At 44.3% G+C, this 21,254-nt stretch overlaps 1 protein-coding gene across 11 annotated transcripts in view; it reads left to right on the forward strand.

Annotated features, from left to right (window-relative positions):
• BEND7 (BEN domain containing 7) overlaps window positions 1–19,162 on the forward strand; it is a 55,092-nt gene extending 35,930 nt beyond the window's left edge. For 2 of the 11 annotated variants that reach the window (XR_011559429.1, XR_011559430.1), the window contains exons 7-10: window positions 4,754–4,873; window positions 15,641–15,691; window positions 17,422–18,387; window positions 18,459–19,162. Coding sequence is in view for 8 of the 11 variants with exons in the window: in XM_070755013.1 (XP_070611114.1) it covers window positions 4,754–4,873; window positions 15,641–15,706; window positions 17,422–17,465 (230 nt within the window). In the remaining 3 variants the exon portion in view is untranslated. Of the gene's footprint in view, window positions 1–4,753; window positions 4,874–15,640; window positions 15,707–17,421 lie in introns of all 11 variants that reach the window. The other 9 variants (XM_070755018.1, XM_070755019.1, XM_070755013.1 and 6 more) reach the window with 6 other exon arrangements.
• The last annotated feature ends 2,092 nt before the right edge of the window (window positions 19,163–21,254 follow it).

Raw genomic sequence — 21,254 nt, forward strand, 5'->3', positions numbered from 1 at the left:
CAAAGTTGAATGTGCACAACAGCAGGTGACATTGGTTGTCAATCAGTGTTGCTTCCTTAGTGGACAGTTTGATTTTGCAGAAGTTTGATTTACTTGGAGTTACAGTATGTTGTGTTGTTTAAGTGTTCCCTTTATTTTTTGAAGCAATGTATTAAAACATCTAAAAAGAGAAACAATTTGAAAACAATTTAAGACTCGCAGTAAGAGCACGCGTATCATTTATGACCGGATCTCGATGATGCGTCATCTAATCAAGTCTACGGAGAGGGGCGGCATACAAATCCAATCAATCAATAAATAAATAAATAAATAAATAAATAAATAAATAAATAAATAAATAAATAATCAATGGCCCCAGGCCTGCCGGAAAACCAGGTCTTTACAGCTTTCCACGAGGTCAGTAAGGTGGGGGTAATCTGGATCTCAGGAGGTAGCTGGTTCCAGAGAGCTGGAGCCACTACAGAGAAGGCCCTTCCCCGCAGCCTCGCTAGCCGACACTGTTTTGCTGACGGGACCTGGAGAAGACCAACCCTGTGGGCCTTTATCGGTTGCTGGGAGCTATGCGGTAGAAGGCGGTTCCAAAGATAGTCTGGCCCTAAGCCATGTAGGTAGGCGCGAATTCCGCTTCGCCAGCACTACCGGAATGCTCCTAGTGACCATCGAGGGTGCGTCGGCGAGTGGGGGTGCGTCGGTGCAAGATTCGGCTTCTGCGCGTGTTCCAGGAGCCAAATCTCACACGAGGATGCGCGCATGAGCGAGATCTCGGCCATTTTCACCAATATTTTTGCTTCCACGCATGCGGAGATCGCCGAAATCTCACAATCTCTCACGTCCTCATGCAGAAGCCAGATCTCGCACCAATGCGCGCACCCGCCCGCCAGTCAGCTGGATGCGTCCAGACACTGATTGGGAGGGAGTGCAGCTCACGGAGAGTTGGTGTAATGTTGGGGTGCCTAGTTGCACCCACAACAGCTCACGCGGCTGCATCCTGGACCAGCTGTAGTCTCCGAACACTCTTCAGGGGTAGCCCCATGTAGAGCGTGTTGCAATAATCTAACCGTGAGAGGACAAGGGGGTGAGTGACTGCTGGGCATTAAGAGGCGCTCTTCCAGAAGATCAGGCGCCAAGCTTTTGCCCTGCTCTTTCCCGCCAGTCCAGACGGAGCAGGTTGTGGGCGATAAATCAGTTAGAAGGGCGGCAGTGTAAAACCATTTTGGCAATGGATAGTTCACTTCATTTCCAATTTCCCCAAGGTACATTGTGGAGCGGAGCTTTCTTTTTCTACTGGAGAGCCCGTCAGCAAAGAGGATGCCAATGAGGCCATTAAAGGCCTGGTCGTTGAGTGGAGTTTTTGACGTCAAACCTGGCTTGCCTTCCAAACTGATTTCACACACACACACACATATATTTTTATCCTCTGTTGTTTTCTGTTAGCCTTCGTTCCTTGCCTCAGGTACATCCTTAAATCAGATCTCGGCTTCAGAGGTCTGGTCTAAAACTTGTTTTCTAAGCAAATGGTTCTCAATAGGAAAGGCCTGCCATCTTCGGTGCCACCAGTGCGCCCTTTGAGACTGTCACATTATTATCATCATCATCATCATCATTATTATTATTATTATTATTATTATTATTATTATTATTATTTAATAATTATTATTATAGTCTACAGAGAGCCATACAAATCCAATAAATAAATAAAATTTTATTATTATTGTTGTTGTTTTGTTGTTGTTGTTGTTGTTGTTATTATTATTATTATTTATTAGATTTGTATGCCGCCCCTCTCCGTAGACTCGGGGCGGCTCACAACAATAACAAAGACAATGTAAGAACAAATCTAATAATTTAAAAAACACTAAAAACCCCATTATTAAAAGCCAGACACACACACAAACATACCATGTATAAACTGTATAGGCCCGGGGGAGATGTCTCAGTTCCCCCATCCCTGACGGCAGAGATGGGTCTTAAGAACTTTACAATAGGCAAGGAGGGTGGGGGCAGTTCTGATCTCCGGGGGGGGGGGAGCTGGTTCCAGAGGTTCGGGGCTGCCACAGAGAAGGCTCTTCTCCTGGGGCCCGCCAAACGACATTGTTTGGTCGACGGGACCCAGAGAAGGCCAACTCTTTGGGACCTAATCAGTCACTGGGATTCGTGTGGCAGAAGGCGGTCCCGGAGATATTCTGGTCCGATGCCATGAAGGGCTTTATATGTGCATCCGGTGGCATGAGATTTTGTGCATGCGCAGCAAGTGAAATCTCGTGTGAGGACATGAGTGCAAGTGAGATTTCGGCAATTTCCGGGGATATTTTTGCTTCCGCGCATGCACAAAAAGCAAAAATGCGCTGAAATCTCACAAGGGGATATGTGCGTGCAAGAAAGTTCAGCGGGGTTTTTTTTGCTTCTGCCCAAAATTGCTGAAATCTCTCTTGCGCGTGCACATCACCTCACAAGATTTTGCTTCTACGCATGCGTATGAAGGAAAAAATACAAAAAAAGATGGCGGTGCCCATTGGACTGCCACCGGAGCAGTCGCACGCAAGTTGCGCCATCTGGTGGCCACTACCGGTATGCAGTCCGCTAGCGCATTTGTAGCAACCCACTGCTGGCCCCACAGTTCAACTCTGAACTGCCGTGGGAGTAGCAATGAAAACAAGCTTGCAAAGATTAGGGCTGAAGCCCCCACTGCTTCTTAAAAGTTTCTCTTCTTCTCCAAGCGAAAGTTCAAGACTTCTCCTGCCTCTGAGAAAGAACTTCCTCTTTCTCCAGAGATTATTCTCGATTTACGCGTCTGTGAAAGAGGATGTGAGAAGCGGTGGGGGAAGAGCAGAGTCGGAGGCATCGTCTTAGAAGAGACCTTTTTCATCTGTGCTTGGAATCACTGGAAGGAGTCCTTTATATTTATATTTTATAGTTTAGGGAATTTATATTGCACTTGGCGGCTCAAGGCGGCTTGCAAGAATATTAAAACCTCATACTATATTTTTTTGCAGTATAAGATGCACCTTTCGCCTGCTAAAAGAAGGCTGAAAAATTGGATGCATTCTATCTATCTATCTATCTATCTATCTATCTATCTATCTATCTATCTATCCTACATCTATCTATCTATCTTCTATCTATCTATCTATCTATCATCTATCTATCATCTATCTATCTATCTATCTATCATCTATCTATCTATCTTCTATCTATCTATCTTCTATCTATCATCTATCTATCTATCTTCTATCTATCTTCTATCTATCTATCTATCTATCTATCTATCTATCTATCTTTTATGCCACCCCTCTCCGAGGACTCAGGGCGGTTCACCACATACAATAAAACAATGCATAACATCCTAAATCCAATCAATTAAATATGAAATCTAAAACAACTAAGACACTCTCAAAACCAGGAAAAAACCATCATTCTCGTTCGATCAACTTTCTCTCACACTTGTACTCTGAATGTAGCTTTTTCGAAGCTTTTTTCCCCCAGTCCTTACGAGGCGCTAAAGATCTTCCCGGCTCTTACTGGCTTGCAGGCTTTTTCACTGCTACTCTCTCCGAAAAAGGTTTTTTTTCCAGCCATGTGCCTTTGCAAGCTTTTTTTCATTGCTACTTGCTCCGAATAAGGTTTTTTTTTTTAAAGCCCTAACAAGTTGCTAATAATCTTCCTGGCTTGCAGGATTTTTTAATTCCTACTCCCTCCAAAGAAGTTTTTTTTCCAGCCCTAATCTTTGCAAGCTTGTTTTCATTGCTGCTCCCTCTGAACAACGTTTTTCCAGCCCTAACAAGGTGCTAATGGATCTTTTTGGCTTGCAGGCCTTTTCATTGCTACTCTCTCTGAAGACTTTTTTTTCCAGCCCTAAGTCTTTGCAGACTTTATTGCTACTCCCTCTGAAAAAGGTTTTTTCAGCCCTAACGAGATACTAATGATCTTCCCAGCTTGCAGGATTTTTCATTCCTACTCCCTCTGAATAATTTTTTTTCCCATCCATAGTCTTTGCAGGATTGATTTCATTGCTACTCCCTTCAAAAAAGATTTTTCCAGCCCTAACAGGTGTTAACGGATCTTCCCAGCTTGCAGGCTTTTTCATTGCTACTCTCTCCGAAGAAGTTTTTTCCCAGTCCTAAGTCTTTGCAGGCTTTTTTCAATGCTACTCCCTCTGAAAAGGGCTTTTTTAAAGCCTTAACCAGGGGATAAAATAATGTGCTGAAACTGACCGGACTAAGGACGCTAGCCAGATGGATACCTGGTAGGCAGATTCTTTTCCCTATTTTCCTCCTCCAAAACTAAGATGCATTTTATACTCCAAAAAATATAGTATATATAACGATAGAACTAATAACTAATCAATTTACGACAGTTCATTTAGTGACCGTTCAAAGTTACAAAGGGGCTGAAAAAAAGGAGACTCGTGATTGTTTTTCACACTTATGACTATAGCCACGTGATTTATATTCAGATGCTTAATAAGTGACTCATACTTTTGACAGTCGCTGTGTGTCCTGGGGTCATGTGATTCCCCCTTTTGCGACCTTGGCAAAGTCAATGGGGAAGCCAGATTCGCTTAGCAACCGTTTTGCTAACTTAACAACTGCAGTGATTCGCTTAACAACCGTGGCAAGAGAATTCGGGAAAATGGGGCCGAGCTCACTTAATAAACATCTCGCTTAGCAACAGCAACGTTGGGCTGAGTTGCGATCATAAGGCGAGGACCACCAGGGTTGTTCAGTTTGTGTTTGTTTGTTTTCCTCCCTTGCAGTCTTCACAGAAAAATACTGTACTGTAAACCACGTGGATAAACTCCCCGGCCCGAGAGACTGGGTTCAAATTCTGCAGGATCAAATCAAGCTGGCCAGACGACGGTTGAAAAGAGGATCGGGTGAGTGAGAGGAAGCCCGGAGGGAACCAGAAAGTCTAGAGGACCTTTAGGGTTATCCTAGGGCAGTGATGGTGAACCTTTTTTTCCTTGCGTGCCAAAAGAGCGTGCACGCATGCTATCGCACATGTGCGAGTGCCCACACCCATGATTCAATGCCTGGGGAGGGCGAAAACAACTTCCCCCATCCCCCGGAAGCCCTCTGGAGGCCAGAAATGGCCTGTTTCCCAACTTCTGGTGGGCCCAGTAGCCTCATGTTTCGCCCTCCCCAGGCTCGAAAGGCTTCTCTGGAGCCAGGGAAGAGGGTAAAAACGCCCTCCCCATCCCCATGGAGGCTCTCTGGAAGCCAAAAACACCCCTCCAACCCTCTGTGTGAGCCGAAAATTAGCTGGCTGGCACACACATCCATGTTGAAACTGAGTTAGGGCAACGGCTTGCGTGCCAGCAGATATGGCTCCATGTGCCACCTGTAGCACCCATGCCATAGGTTCGCCATCACTGTTCTAGGGCGAAGCTGAGGAAGAGGCGGGAAAGAGAACTTTAAGAAATGTTTTGCTTAGCGACATAAATTTTGGGCTCCATTTGTGGTCCTAAGTCGAGGGCTACCTGTATTTTAAAAGTCTCGATATCCCAGCATCCTGAACTGGTGGGGCCTTATGGAGGCTGCAGTGAAAATCATGGTGGGGGCACTACAGGTGGTGGTGGGGGGACCCTGCCTGCTTTCCATCTCATCTCTTAACTCTTCCTGTTGGGAATATCACATGAAAAACTATGGAAAAGGTCAAGTATACTTAATTCTACATATAATAACAGCGGCGAGAATTGTCTTTGCCAGAATCGTGAGAATATATCTATGGAAGAATATTTAATAGAAAAAAATAATTTGTGTGAGAAATGGACAAACTAACAATGGAGATAAAAAACGAAGATGAATCAGAATGTTCTGAATGTTGGAATAGGTTCTATGACTGGTTGGGAAAAAGGAAACCATAAAGATAAACAGTCAGAAGAGAATAGAAATTTGGAATTAAAAGAAAGAGGATCGGTTAGAAGGGTAAAAAAAAAAAGAAAGAAATATCAAAGTAACATCCTTGTGTATATATCAGTAGGAAAAGCAAGTTGAATGCTTGGCTGCATAGTTAGAGGTATAACAAGCAGGAAGAGGGAGGTTGTGGTCCTGCTGTATAGAGCATTGGTGAGACTCCCATTGGGAATAATACTGTGTCCAGTTTTGGAGACCTCACCTACAAAAAGATATTGACAAAATTGAACAGGTCCAAAGACAGGCTACAAGAATGGTGGAAGGTCTTAAGCATAAACCGTATCAGTAAAGACTTAATGAACTCAATCTGTATAGTCTGGAGGACAGAAGGAAAAGTGGGGACATGATCGAAACATTTAAATATGTCAAAGGGTTAAATAAGGTTCAGGAGGGAAGTGTTTTTAATAGGAAAATGAACACAAGAACAAGGGGACACAATCTGAGGTTAGTTGAGGGAAAGATCACAAACAACGTGAGAAAATATTATTTCACTGAAAGAGCAGTAGATGCTTGGAACAAACTTCCAGCAGACGTGGTTGGTAAATCCACAGTAACTGAATTTAAACATGTCTGGGATAAACATATATCCATTGTAAGATAAAATACAGGAAATAGTATAAGGGCAGACTAGATGGACCATGAGGTCTTTTTCTGCCGTCAGTCTTCTATGTTTCTATGTTTCTATACACTACTCAAAAAAAAATAAAGGGGACACTTAAACCACACAATATAACTCCAAACAAATTAAACTTCTGTGAAATCAAACTGTCCACTTAGGAAGCAACGCTGATTGACAATCAATTTCACCTGCTGTTGGGCACATTCAAATTTGTACAGAAAAAGTATTCAATGAGAATATTTCATGCATTCCGATCTAGGATGTGTTCTTTGAGTGTCACCTTTATTTTTTTGAACAGTACATTATGTATAATAAAAGCTATAGTGGTAATGGGGACTGAGCGAGCACAATAAGAAATATGAAACAGGAATGTCACACAAAGTCCAATGCTTTTAAATGTTTGTATGTCTGTGTTAAAATAAAGAAACATTTAAAAAAAAATTCTAGCAGATAATAATGAGGCTGCAGAGCATTTAAGATTTTTTAAAAAAATTAAAAATGCATTCGGTGCCCTTTGAAGTTAATCTGTCTCCAGGATTAACGTTCCCCAGGTAACATTTCAAAGCAAAATACACAACTCCTCAAAAAGAGCATCATTTGCATTTCTAAAAAATATATATTTCCCCCCTCCCTTTCTTAAAAGAATAGGACAGAAATGGAATTAAGTAATCCCTGGTACATTAACATTTCAAACATTTCTGGAGATAAAAGCCCTATGAAGTAGTACAGTATATAAATCTAAATGCTATTGCTATTCCTTCCTTCCTTCCGTCCTTCCGTCCTTCCTTCCTTCCTTCCTTCCTTCCTTCCTTCCTTCCTTCCTTCCTTCCTTCCTTCCTTCCTTCCTTCCTTTGTGAGTCAAAATGAGGACCCAGATTTTTGGGGGCGATATACTGATTCTCCACTTGCACTGCTTCGGAGAGTCCAACATGGTTAATCTTCAGCCTTGCTGGAAGGGACTGAGTTAAAAATTAGCATAAATAACTGGTCCCACCCCCATGCTGCCCTCCCTGGGTCAGTCTAAAAAACTCAGTCATAGTGAAGGGACACTTGAGTTTTCCTCCTATGACTTTTGTAGTCTAGTTTAGGTTTTAGCATTTATAATAAATATGACTAACATTTTTCCTTTTCTCTGTTTCCCTTGCAGAATGCATCAAGAGGACTTACAAGGATGGATTGGGCCCCTGCTCTGTGGAGTATAGCCCACAACGTGTTTCTCCCAGGTCGGAGCCCCTTCCCTGTGTGGGTACCGCTCCCAAGACCGGGTGGCGCCAAAGGAAGAGGTCCCTAGCCTGCGCGGCTAAACCTCTCTCGGAGCGACTTGCAAATCGGCCATACAAGAAGAGAAAGACGGCGCCTGTTTGAATTTCCCGCCGGAACCAGCTCCTCGAGAGCGGAGGCGGAGGACTTTGAGCCCCTGACTGAAGCAGCGGCAGGATCGCGGAGCGCCGTCAGAGACGGCTAGAGCGACGGGCGCGGCCATTGCAGCATGACAAAGCTGATCAGGAGGTCGCCATTTTAAAATGCTCTCTTGCGAAGCTTACTTCCGCCCGCCTATTTAGGGGTTGATTGACACCCCGTTTCACCCGGCATTGCACAGGAAGGGCCGGATTTCCTGCAGAACACAGGAAGGGGCGGCACTTTCCGGCGGCAGCCATTTTCTTTGCCGAGTCACTTGTAAAGAAACAAAAAGCCGATATTGTGTGCCTTTAGCGAACAGCCTTATTCACCAGAATGGCTGATCTGCCCCCGCAGGGGACTGCAGAACCCCCGACTGTGAAGGCCAAGGAGAAAACACACTCATCCAAGGCCAAATCTAAAAGCTCCCAATCTTCCTCGGCCCTCAAGGAAGCCGAACGAAAAATTAAGGCATTGGAAGAGCAATTGGAAGCTCAAAGACAGACCACGAGTTCTTCAATACAAGCACCAGGTCAGAGTATGGGAACTATAACTAGTGCCACACCCCCGAGGCTCCCGGAGGGAACTGGGTTGGCTACTGATAAGGACTGGTCACCGGATAGGTTTGGGGGTCCATCTCAGGTGGCTGAGTCAATCAGGCCTGAATTTGCCAGACCTTCTTCTGCATCCCCAGCATGGCACATGGTTTCACAACCTCCACCAACTGCCACATTTACCCCTACTGCTGCTGGCCTACGTTCTTCTCCTGACACATGGCAGCGTTTACCACCAGCATTACAAGATATGATTGCCTCTGCTTATTCGCATGGCATAGTGACAGGGGTCCAACAGTCTACAGCAGCTGCCCCCCCTGCTTCACCACGCCCGCCTCCTCCTCCTCCTTCTCTGCAGAGAGATATTTGGGCAGCTCCAGCCCCTCAATCCCCTCTACAGGACTCATTCCATGAGGATCCTGGATTTAGGGAACAAGGCTCAGAGCCAGATGATGGCTTATCCGAGGATGAAGGAGCACCCCCAGAACCGCCAATGTATGCAGGGCTCTTCAGACCATCCATTTTTCGGGTACTCCTCAATAAGGCAAAAATGACGGTTACCCCGAGCATCCCTGAAAAGTCTACAGAGGCGGCATCAACCCCCCAGCCGGTCTCCAGGGTGCTCACAGAACAACAAAGGGATGCAGATTTGATACCTGCCCCTAAACTCTTCTTGGACAATGTTAAGAGGCCTTGGCAATACCCAGCGGGAGTGTTAGGCCCAACAGCCTCTGAACGCAAATTTTATGCCTTTGAACCTGAGCTTGAAAATTTGCTGGAATTCCCATCCATAGACGCCCCGATAGCGGCTCTGGTGTCTAATGCACTTATTCCATCAGAAGTGGCAGATGGATTAAAACCAGAGGACCGAAGAGCGGAAGGTGTGCATAAGAAGGCTCACCACATGTCTGCATGGGCACTCAAAGCGGCCTCAGCCGCGTCATTCTTTAACAGGGCTTCAGTCCTATGGCTCCAAGAGATGCTCACGAAACTGGGACCGGAGGATGGCCGCCTGAGGCAAGATCTTAACAAGTTGCTGGCAGCAGCAGAATTCTCTGCGGATGCCACTCTGTCGGCGTCCAGGTTTTCCTCACGAGCCTTAGCAGCAAACCAGTCATCCCGCCGCTTGCTTTGGCTAAGGTCTTGGCAAGCTGACGCCAAATCCAAGTGGCGATTGGCATCAGCTCCGTTTGATGGGGCTAAACTCTTTGGGGAATCGCTAGACAATGTCCTCGTTGAAGACAAGGACAAGAAAAAAGTCTTGCCCAGAACCTATAGACGTCAAGAGAGACGCACTACCCCTTATTACAGACGCCAGCCATTTCGGGCGGAGACCTCCACAGCTGTACCCCAGGCGGGAAGGTCGTATACCCAGGGGTCCTTCGCCCAGCCCTCCTACAGGATGGACAGGGGTAACTTTGGGGACCGGAACAGACAGTTCCAACAGACCAGGAAGCCCTTCAGAGGCTCCAACAGAGGGGGTTACCGAAGAAATAAATGACTCCTTCAGAACCTTCCCCATAGGAGGACGGCTACAGCACTTCACCGACTCCTGGGAAGCTATATCCACAGACACTTGGGCTCTAAATACAATATCCCAGGGTCTCACTCTGGACTTCATCCAGGGACCCCCAAACAGGTTCATGCACTGTCCAGTACTTTTCAACCACAAACGCAACCTCCTCCACCAGGAGATCGATCACTTACTCACCATTGGTGCCATCGAGACCGTCCCTATTCAGCAGGAGGGACAGGGGTACTACTCCGTGGTGTTTATAGTACCCAAAGCCTCGGGAGGTTGTCGTCTCATACTCAACCTCAAACAACTGAATGTGTACATAAAATACCGCAGGTTCAAAATGCATTCATTAAAGTCAATATTAGCAGCAATTCGTCAGCGGGATTGGCTGACGTCAATAGACCTCAAGGAAGCTTACCTCCATATCCCCATACACCCGGATTACAGGAAATATCTTCGCTTTTGCTTCGAAAACCACCACTTCCAGTACAGGGCCATGCCTTTCGGTCTCTCATCAGCACCCAGAACGTTCACGAAACTACTGGACATACTCACCGCGGAACTCAGGACACGCCCACTACGCCTTATGGCGTATTTGGACGATATCATCATACTGTCCAGCAGCCCCAGTCGGGCACGTCAGGACTTAACAGAAACCATACGAACACTGGAAACTATGGGGTTCTCAATCAATTACCCGAAAAGTCACCTCATCCCAACCAGGCACCTGCCTCACTTGGGTACCAAGATAGACACAATAAAGGGCAGAGTCTTCCTCTCGCAGGAGAGACAAGGAAAGGTCCGATACTTGGTCAGGGAACTGCAGCGCCAGCGAACAACAACATTGGCGTTCCTCTCTCAGCTGCTGGGAGTCTTCATTTCCTGCATAGGCATTGTGCCTTGGGCAAGACTCCACGCCAGACCGCTACAGTGGTTTCTCATCCCCTTCCAAAAGAGGCGGACCAGTCACTCTTCCAAGTTGGTCACGATCCCACTGGAGGTGCGTCGATCTCTCCCATGGTGGACTTCGTCAGCCTTACTACAGGGATCTCCATTCCTGCCTCAACAGGAGATAATCATCACAACAGATGCGAGTCTTTCGGGCTGGGGCGCCCACTCCAATGTGGGAGTGGCTCAGGGACTATGGAATCCAGAGGACCTTATCTGTCCAAACATCAATTTCCTGGAGCTCAGGGCAGTACACCTGGCACTCAGACATTTCGCACCACAGGTAACAGGTCAGAATGTACTGATACTTACAGACAATGTGGCAACGAAGGCCCACATCAATCATCAAGGGGGCACAAGATCAGGCCGCCTGATGTGGGAAGCTCAGTCCCTGTTCAAATGGACAGAGTTCCATCTAGCATCCCTGCGGGCAGAACATATATCGGGCACGTCAAACACACAGGCGGATTGGCTCAGTCGGACGACCATCGATCCGGGCGAGTGGAGTCTGGACAGAACCCTGTTCCTAGAAATCTCTCACAGATATGGAGCACCGAGGGTGGATCTGTTTGCCACACAGTACAACAGCCAGTTACCCAGGTTTTTCTCGAGGTTCCCAACGCCAGGGGCGGAGCAAGTCAATGCTCTGACCTGCCCTTGGCCGGACGGCTTGCTTTATGCCTTTCCCCCAGTCTGCCTGCTCTCGAGAGTGATCAACAAGCTGTTGCAGGAGCAAGCAGAGATATTATTGGTGGCTCCATATTGGCCCAGACGCCCGTGGTTCGCGGACTTGACAGAATTATCAATTTCCCCCCCCTGGAGAATACCACACCACAAGGTGGTTCTGAAACAGGGGTCAATCTACCATCCGGAACCCCAGTGGTGGAGTCTTGCCGTATGGCACTTGAGGGGGAGAAATTAAGGAAGGAACACGTTCCTGACAGAGTAATCAACACCATCCAGGCAGCTCGACGTCCCTCCACGACTCGCATTTATCAAGCGACCTGGAAAGCATACTGCTCCTTTTGTAGGGCCCGGAACCGGGACCCACAGTCCCCCTCTGTGATTCAGATCCTGGAATTCCTACAGGCGGGCCTGGACAAAGGACTGTCGCCCAACACCCTGCGCAGACAGACAGCGGCAATCGCCACCATACTCAAGATGGACTTTTCTCGCCCGATCTCACAACACCCTTGGGTTCGGGACTTCATCAAAGGAGCAACAAACATCAGACCTCCGCCGGTACATCGTTTTCCCACATGGGACTTACCCTTGGTGCTGCAGGCCCTCACGGAGCCCCCCTTTGAACCCTTACGGGACATTCCATTGCGACTGTTGTCTCTAAAGACTGCCTTTCTAACAGCTATTACATCAGCAAGAAGGGTTTCAGAGCTTGCAGCCTTGTCAGTCAGACCTGACTTATGCGTGTTTCATACAAACAGAGTAGTCCTACGACCGGACCCTTCATTCCTACCTAAAATGAACACGGTGTTCCACAGGTCACAGGACATTACATTACCAGACTTTTGCACCCACGGGACACACCCTCTGGAACTAAAGTGGCACAAGATAGACGTTAGGCGTGCCATTAAAATCTACATCAGACGTACCAGTACTTTCAGGAAAACTGAAGCCCTCTTCGTCTCTTATTTCCCAGCAACCATGGGAAATAGGGTATCATCTAAAACCATTAGCTGTTGGATCCGTTCATGTATCATCACGGCTTATAAGTCAGGGCACGCTCCAATACCTAAAGGCATTACAGCCCACTCAACAAGGAGTGCAGCCACATCGGCAGCCTGGGCGACGCAGGCCCCTATTGAAGATATTTGCCGGGCAGCGACCTGGGCTGCACCTAATACGTTCATCAAACACTATCGTTTGGACGCTTTTGCTTCAGCTGAAGCAGCCTTTGGACGCAGAGTTTTGCAGAGAGTTTGCACAGATACTGCGCCCCTGGTCCAGCCTTCTCCCTCCCTAATTGTTTAAGCTTGGGTACATCCCATGTTGGACTCTCCGAAGCAGTGCAAGTGGAGAAGAACCGTTGCACTTACCTGAACGGTCTTCTCGCTGCACTGCAAGGAGAGTCCAAACCCACCCGGCAGTTTGGCCCAGGGCCACAGGGTTATTTGAGAGTTTGGTTGATTGGTTTAATAAAGTTTGATTGGTTTAATATCACTATGACTTCGTTTTATTGTAAGACTGACCCAGGGAGGGCAGCATGGGGGTGGGACCAGTTATTTATGCTAATTTTTAACTCAGTCCCTTCCAGCAAGGCTGAAGATTAACCATGTTGGACTCTCCTTGCAGTGCAGCGAGAAGACCGTTCAGGTAAGTGCAACGGTTCTTCTGTAAACCACTTAGAGAAGGCTGTGAAAGCACTATGAAGCAGTATATGTCTAAATGCTATTGATGGACTGGTTGACCTTTCTGAAACACCCCTGCCTTGATTATTGCTTTAAAAAAAATACTTTGACTTTTTGGCATTTTTCACCATTTTGTCCAGTGGTTATGCTTCTGCTTTTTTCTTTTGTTTTCAAAGTTTGGCCTTTTTCCTAGAATTCATGGCAACAAAAAAAGGTTTGGCCAAGAGGGGGAAAAAAATGTGATCAACAAATGTGCACTGAAGTGGATTTTTGGAATGCCGCTTTAGGGTTTGAAAGTCATATTTTCCACTTTGTATCCTTAATGCAGTGGTGGCTTTTTTTTTAGTGCAATTAAGGTATTTTTTATGTGGCTTGGCATTTTTCCTGCTCAGTTCAGTTATTGATTTACATCCTAAAAGGGTTTCACATATTATTAGTGTGTGTGCTTTATGCACAAGTAAAATCTTTTCCACTTTCAAATTTGATTAGCCTTCGGTGAGGGGCAAATTTAACTTTGGTTGAAGCAGCTCCGTTACCCAAATCCCTTTAAGCAGAAGTCATTATAGGAGCATGTTTTTAAAAAGAGGTCAAACCAGCAACTGCAGAACTGAAGTTCTGCCTTCTTCATACATGCATGGATTGAGCTTTTTAATGTTTACTGGATGAGAAATTTGAGGAAAAAAACACAAAACCAAACTAAAGAAAGTGCTAAAGTACTAAAGTATTAAAACTATAAACAACTGTGAAAAATAAAAGGATTAATCATAACCGATAACCAATAAAATATATCTCTAAACAATCTAAACTTATCAAGTCCTATGTATCATCTGCATAGAGAGGGCTGGAAAAGCACTATGAAGCAGTATATAAGTCTAAATGCTATTGCGATTCCTTCCGTCCTTCCTTCCTTCCTTCCTTCCTTCCTTCCTTCCTTCCTTCCTTTTTCCCGACTCGGGTTCTTAATGTATCATATTCTGTCCTGTTGGAGGACAGAAGGAAAAGGGGGGACATGATCGAGATATTTAAATATGTCAAAGGGTTAAATAAGGTCCAGGAGGGAAGTGTTTTTAATAGGAAAGTGAACACAAGAACAAGGGGACACAATCTGAAGTTAGTTGGGGGAAAGATCAGAAGCAACATGACAAAATATTATTTCACTGAAAGAGTCGTAGATCCTTGGAACAAACTTCCAGCAGACGTGGTTGATAAATCCACAGGAACTGAATTGAAACATGCCTGGGATAAACATAGATCCATCCTAAGATAAAATACAGGAAATAGTATAAGGGCAGACTAGATGGATCATGAGGTCTTTTTCTGCCGTCAATCTTCTATGTTTCTATCATGTTCTAGGCTGCATTAACAAAGGGATAGAATCAAGATCATGTGAAGTGTTAGTACCGCTTTATAAGGCCTTGGTGAGGCCACACTTGGAATCCTGCATCCAGTTTTGTTCACCACGATGCAAATAGGATGTTGAGACTCTGGAAAGATGCAGAGAAGAGCCACAAAGAGGATGAGGGGATGATTGGAGGCTAAAACATAGGAAGAATGGTTGCAAGAAGTGGGCATGGCTAGATGAATGGAAAAAAGGACCAGGGGAGACATGATAGCAGCCTTCCAATATCTCAGGGCCTGCCACAAAGAAGAGGGAGTCAAGCTATTCTCCAAAGCACCTGAGGGCAGAACAAGAAGCCATGGGTGGAAATTAAAGAAGGAGAGAAGCAACTTACACCTAAGGAGAAATTTCCTGAAGTTAGAACTATGAATCAGTGGAACAGAAGTTGCCTCCAGAAGTTGTGAACGCTTCAACACTGGAAGTTTTAAAGGAGATGTTGGATAACTATTTGTCTAAAGTAGTGTAGGGTTTCTTGCCTAAGCAGGGGGTTGGACTAGAAGACCTCCAAGGTCCCTTCCAACTCTTATTGTTATGTTGTTATGTATATAGCAAATGTTAAACAATATATTGATGAGGTTACCTAATTGGGTCATTAAAATGTCTTGAAGAAAACAATCAAGCTTCGAGAGTCTCCATAGTTTTCTTCCTCCTCCTCCTCCCTACAAACCCTTCTAGCACCCATGCTGTTACCTACTTGGATACAAAAACTGCAAAAACTTCCATAATTCGCTGACCAGCTTGGTGAAGATGGTACCAGGGTGGTCACTGAAAAAAAAAGAGAGAAGGGAAAATAAAAAACTAGACAAGCTGTTTTGACATAAACATCTGTGCTTCATTTCTTTTTCTGCATTTACTGTTTTTTAAAAAAACTCCCAAGTAAAATAGTTGCAAAGTTATTTTATTTTCTTTTGTTATCTGTCTTTAGCAGAAACGGCTGACGGTGACGAGAAACTGGACATTTCTCTGCTAGAGGCAGGTAAATGGTGCCGAGGTTTGTTTCCTGGTTTAAATTTTGTTTAATGTGAGATCTATTGTACCACTCACTGCCGGAACCTCTTGGCAGCTTAGCAATGAAAACATTTTTTTTTAAAAAAAAAAAATCAAGGGACACTTAAAATAAACAATGGAAAAACAAGTAAATCCTCGAAGCCTGTTAGAAAATAATTCTGAGGAATATTTTTTTTAAAGGAAATATCGTGGCCTCTGGATTTTTCTAAGAGCAGACCATGATCCTAGTAAGAGAGAAACATGAGGACAGGGGTCGGTAGGCACGCTGGTGCACTTATGCACGCCCCTTTTTGATCTCTTAGGAATTGGGAGAGGTCAACAGTGTCTAAGGGTAAATTTTGGGGGCTAGGTGATGATACTACAGAGACAGGTAGGGAATTCCATGCAACGGTGGGCTACGAGCCGGAATGCTAAATTGTGCTCGCCGTCGCGGGACATGAGTGCTTGCGGGGCTAGTGCGATTTTGCCGCTGCACCTGTGGAGGTAGCAAAATTGCGCAGAGCCGCAGGTGCGCCCGTGTTTCGGCATGCGCGGAAGCAAAAAAGCCTCACTGAAACACGGCTGCACCTGTGGCTCCGTGCACAATTTAGCTACCTCCACAGGTGCAGAAGCAAAATCACGCTGGCCCCGCAAGAACTTACAAGCCGTGGTGGTGAGCGCAATTTAGTGTTCCAGCTCAGAGCCCACCGCTGGTTCCATGCATCAACTACTCGGTTATTAACATCATATTTTCTGCAGTCGAGTTTGCAGCGGTTTACTTTAAGTTTGTGTCTGTTGTGTGCTCCTGTGTTGAAGCTGAAGTAGTCGTTGACAGGAAGGACGTTGTAGCAGAGGATTTTATGGGCTATGCTTAGGTCGTGTTTAAGGCGACGTAGTTCTAAGCTTTCTAAGTGTCTGATTTTAATCCCAATTCATTGCTACAGCTAGGTTGCACCGCTAATTGCTGTTTCTTGTGCTTCTTCATTTTAGGCCTCATTGCTAATTTTCAACTTTTTTTTTTTAAAAAAAATAATGTTTATTGAATATTTACAAGTATAAAAGACAATACAATGCAATATATTGACGAAACAAGATGTTCATGTAATGTAAATATAATCATCGTTTTCGTTGATATCGAACATGCCACATCGAACAGTAACACCAAACACCCCTTTTCCCTCCTCCCCACCCCCGCTGCCAGTTTGCAGCTATGCTTTATTTTATTTTCCCGGTTTTTTATGTCAGCGAAATCTTATCTCTTTAAATTTGTACAATTGTTAATCTCAGTTTTTCTTTTCTAAATGTTGTGTTTGGTATTATAATTGTTATAGTTATATTTGATTTTGGTCTCTGAGAAGGAGTCAGCGAATAAATCAAATGTTGCAATTATTATCTAATTATTTTTGTTCGGTTCTTTGTTTTTATGTTCAGTCTTGTTTATTATTATTATTTTTCCTTATCTCTCTCCCTTGCGTTGATCCAATTGTAGAACTTATCCCATGTGACTGTGTTTTGTATTTCCGTGTTATCTTAAACCAGAGATTTTCTTATTAGGGATAATAGATATGAAACTAAAGAAAAAAGAATACAGCAAGCAGAATAACAATAGCCCAAAATTGGAAAAGAGAAGAAGTACCAACAGACAGAGACCTGATTAAAAAAATATTAGACTGTGCCGAATTTGACTCTTTAATTTTCAACTTTTAACTCTTTTTGCAGGTACCCTCCTTGAAGCCACACCTTCTGTGCCAGTGTTTCATTAGCATATTCAAGCCTCGGTTTGAGACGATGCCAGCAACCTTCCTACATTACTTCACTCTCTGTGCTCTCCTGTGTCACGGTCTCCGATCCATTTCTTTTCTTACGTGGATAATAATTAAACGACAAACCACTTTTCCTTTGGATTTAATCAAGATATCTAGATTTGTTCGTAGAGAGGTTCTAGTGCAATTAGTCTGGTGGTAACCAATGTGATAGGATGAATTTTGATTTTATGATGGCATTTTCCCTCATAAATACAAAGTCTCCTCTTAATCTTACAAAGAGCTCCTAAACTCTCCATTTCATGTGGACTTTTGGGTGCAGGAGTCATTGGGATTGAAAATAAAACTTCTAGGAGATTTAATGAGTCTTAATTTAACGGGTTTCTGAGTTAATAAACCTTTCCTTCCATTCCAAGGTAAATTTCTACTTGGATAAAGTTATTATATATTTTTTTCAGAAGCAGAATTGCTGTCATTAAATTTGGCCATAAGATATTAATTAATATTACTTGCGAGGTCACATTTAAACCAGATCAAATGCTCCTTGGATGGGTACAGGAGTATAAATAATGTATTTTATTCTCTCGTTGATGAATGAAGAACTTAGATAGCTTCCATTCTCCTTTGTTTTGCTAATTTATGGGGGTTAGGAATTTGGAGAAGCTTTTGGAAGATGTAACTTTTGAGAAAATTCTTTCCATCTGCAGAGATTTCCTCTCCTTATTCCATCCCTTCGGAGCCAATAAAATATTTGAGGGGGGGTCTATGGTAATATTTCTCTTTTCAAACAAAAGCCGGCATATGGCTAGCAACTCTTTGATACACACCGATAAACATTTATTCGCATTTTTGTTACTTTTGAAGATCCCAGTATTTTCTATGTTTTACACGAGAAGCTTTGCTCATTCTTTGTCCAACTTTGGCCACTTTAAGATCTGTGGACTTCAACCCCCAGAATTCCCCAGCCAGACTGGAGAATTCTGGGTGTTGAAGTCCACAGGTCTTAAAGCATGAAGGGTTAATGCCACATATATGACAAATTCATTGACATCTCTAGGGGAGTCTAATGGTGTGTTTAGGAATCCTCTTCTTCAGCTTGCTAAAAATAATCATTTCTTCAGTTCAATAATGTTTTTTTAATATAAATTTTTAAACTTAATGCAGTACAAGCAGCTTATCGCTGAAACATAGCTGTCTTTAATTGATGACTTGATCGACTTGCCTAGTGCTGTAATCTGTAAGGATCCCACACCCTCTTTTTTTTGAGGTCGATGGGGTTTTCTTCCAGAAATGAATTTTCTTAAGCCTTTTCCATAAATCTACACACAAAGGGTTCGTATTGTAACTATTAACCCACAATCAGCAGGCTTACGAATCTTTAAAAACAATTGTACACGTGTTGACTTTAACTGTGACTACTATTAAAACTTTTTTTCCGGGCGTCTTTTTTTATAGGTTTTATTAGGGGGGAAAAAATCATCCCATATTTAGGTAAAAGTCTCAATCTTATGTATATATGTTTTATTAATATGTACATATTTAGCTATTTTTTAAATTACTATGTTCTTAATAAAACCAACAAGGGACTAGCTGTGAAATGGTGCATTAAGATTGTGTCGTGTTATCAATCTCTGGGAATCTTTGTCAAGTTCAGCAAAATAATAATACCATAATAATAATAAATTGCTCTAATTTAATCAGAGTCCTGATGCTTTTTTTGAGAGAGGTTATTTTTTAAATTACTGTGCCTGTTTCTAAACAACTCTACCTCTGTCCAATTCCTTCATGACAGTATCCTATTGTTATTGGTGTAAAAAGGTGATTAATCCATTGTTTTTATCAGCCAGGGAATTAGCTATGAGGCTAAACTAGCTGCCCCAAAGGCAGGAATAAATCAGTTTGGCTTGTTTGTGGAAGGGATGGGATTTGGGAATGGCCTCTCCATGTAACGCAGGGATGGGGTGAACAAGAACAATTGTGGTTTTGTTTATTTACATAAGGGCTCACAATGACTCTGTGATACATAGCAAAAGGCAAGATACAGGTAGTCCTCGATTTACAACGGTTCCTTTAGTGACCCTTCAAAGTTACAACATCAGAGAAAAAAGTGACTTATGACAATTTTCAGACTTATGACCAGGCAGGAGTTGCTTCATCTGGCATGCACACACATCGGAGTGAGATTTGGCTTCTATGCGCAGGAAGCAATATCTTGAGAGGACACACAGGATTTCGGCAAATTGTTTTGCCAAAAAAATCACCAAAAACTCATGTGCCTGCATGTCTTCTAGCAAGATTTTGCTTCCTGTACATGCTCAGAAGCCAAATCTCACCATGACATGGGCTTATGACCATTTTTCACACTTATGACCCTTGCGGCATCCCCATCATGGTCACGTGACGCTTAGCCACCTGCTCCTAGGTATGGCGGTCGCAGTGCCCAGGGGTCCAGTGATCCCCCTTCGCAACCTTCAATGGGCTTATGACCATTTTTCACACCTACGACCCTTGCGGCATCCCCAAGGTCACGTGATGCTCAGCAACCTACTCAACCTTCAACGGGGGAGTCGGATCCACTCAACAACTTGGCAACTAAGTGGGGGCTCACTTAGCAACTGTGCCAAGAAAGGTCCTAAACTGGAACAAACCTCACTTCACCGTCTCATTTAGCGGCAGAAAATCTGGGCTCAACGATGGTGGCAAAAGCTGTGGTGGCGCAGTGGTTAGAATGCAGGATTGCAGGCTAAACTCTGCCCACTGCCAGGAGTTCGATCCCGACCGTCTCAAGGTCGATTCCGCCTTGCCTGCTTCCCAGATTGTTAGAATGAGGACTCAGATTGTTGGAGGGCAAGAGGCTGACCCTGTAAAACCGCTGAAAGAGGGCTGTAAAGGCAACATGAGGTGGTCTAGAAGCAGTGAGGGGCTACCCAAACTTTTACTACCACACTGTGGGCATGGCTTGTGCATTTTGGTTCAGCATCTTTCAGTGCAAATTTTATTTATTTATTAATTCATTCATTCATTTGATTTCTATGCTGCCCTTCTCGAGGCAACTCAGGGTGGCGTACAAAAATTGAGTGTTCTGTGGTCGAACTGCATTTTATTATTATTATTATTTATTAGATTTGTATTCCGCCCCTTTTCGAACACTCGGGGCGGCTCACAACAGTAATAGGAACAATATAACAGTGAAACAAATCTAATATTAAAATAAAACATATCTAAAACCCCAACAATTTAAAACCATACAACACTTACATACCAAACATAAAATATAAAAGCCTGGGGGGGATGTCTCAGTTCCCCCATGCCTGGCGATAAAAGTGGGTCTTGAGTAATTTGCAAAAGACAAGGAGGGGGGGGCGTTCTAATCTTTGGGGGGAGTTGATTCCAGAGGACCGGGGCCGCCACAGAGAAGGCTCTTCCCCTGGGGCCCGCCAAACGACATTGTTTGGTCGACGGGACCTGGAGAAGGCCAACTCTGTGGCGGCCCCAGCCCTCTGGAATCAACTCCCCCCAGAGATTAGAACAGCCCCCACCCTCCTTGTCCTTCGCAAATTACCCCACTGCATTCACCCCCTGTCCAGACAGTTGCCGACTCCTGATGATCTACTATATAAAGTGTATGTAAACACACGCACACACAGCTCTTCTACAATTATTCACATTCAACCTCATGTACTGTGATAGGAAAGACATACCCAGAGCCCAGAAGGGGGGGGGGATCAAAATTTTGCAACCGGTACTGTGTAGCTGACCAAACTTTTACTGCGTACTTGACCGTACCCG

The sequence above is a fragment of the Erythrolamprus reginae genome, chromosome 6 (assembly GCF_031021105.1).
Source record: "Erythrolamprus reginae isolate rEryReg1 chromosome 6, rEryReg1.hap1, whole genome shotgun sequence".
In the NCBI taxonomy this organism is placed as follows: Eukaryota; Metazoa; Chordata; class Lepidosauria; order Squamata; family Dipsadidae; genus Erythrolamprus; species Erythrolamprus reginae.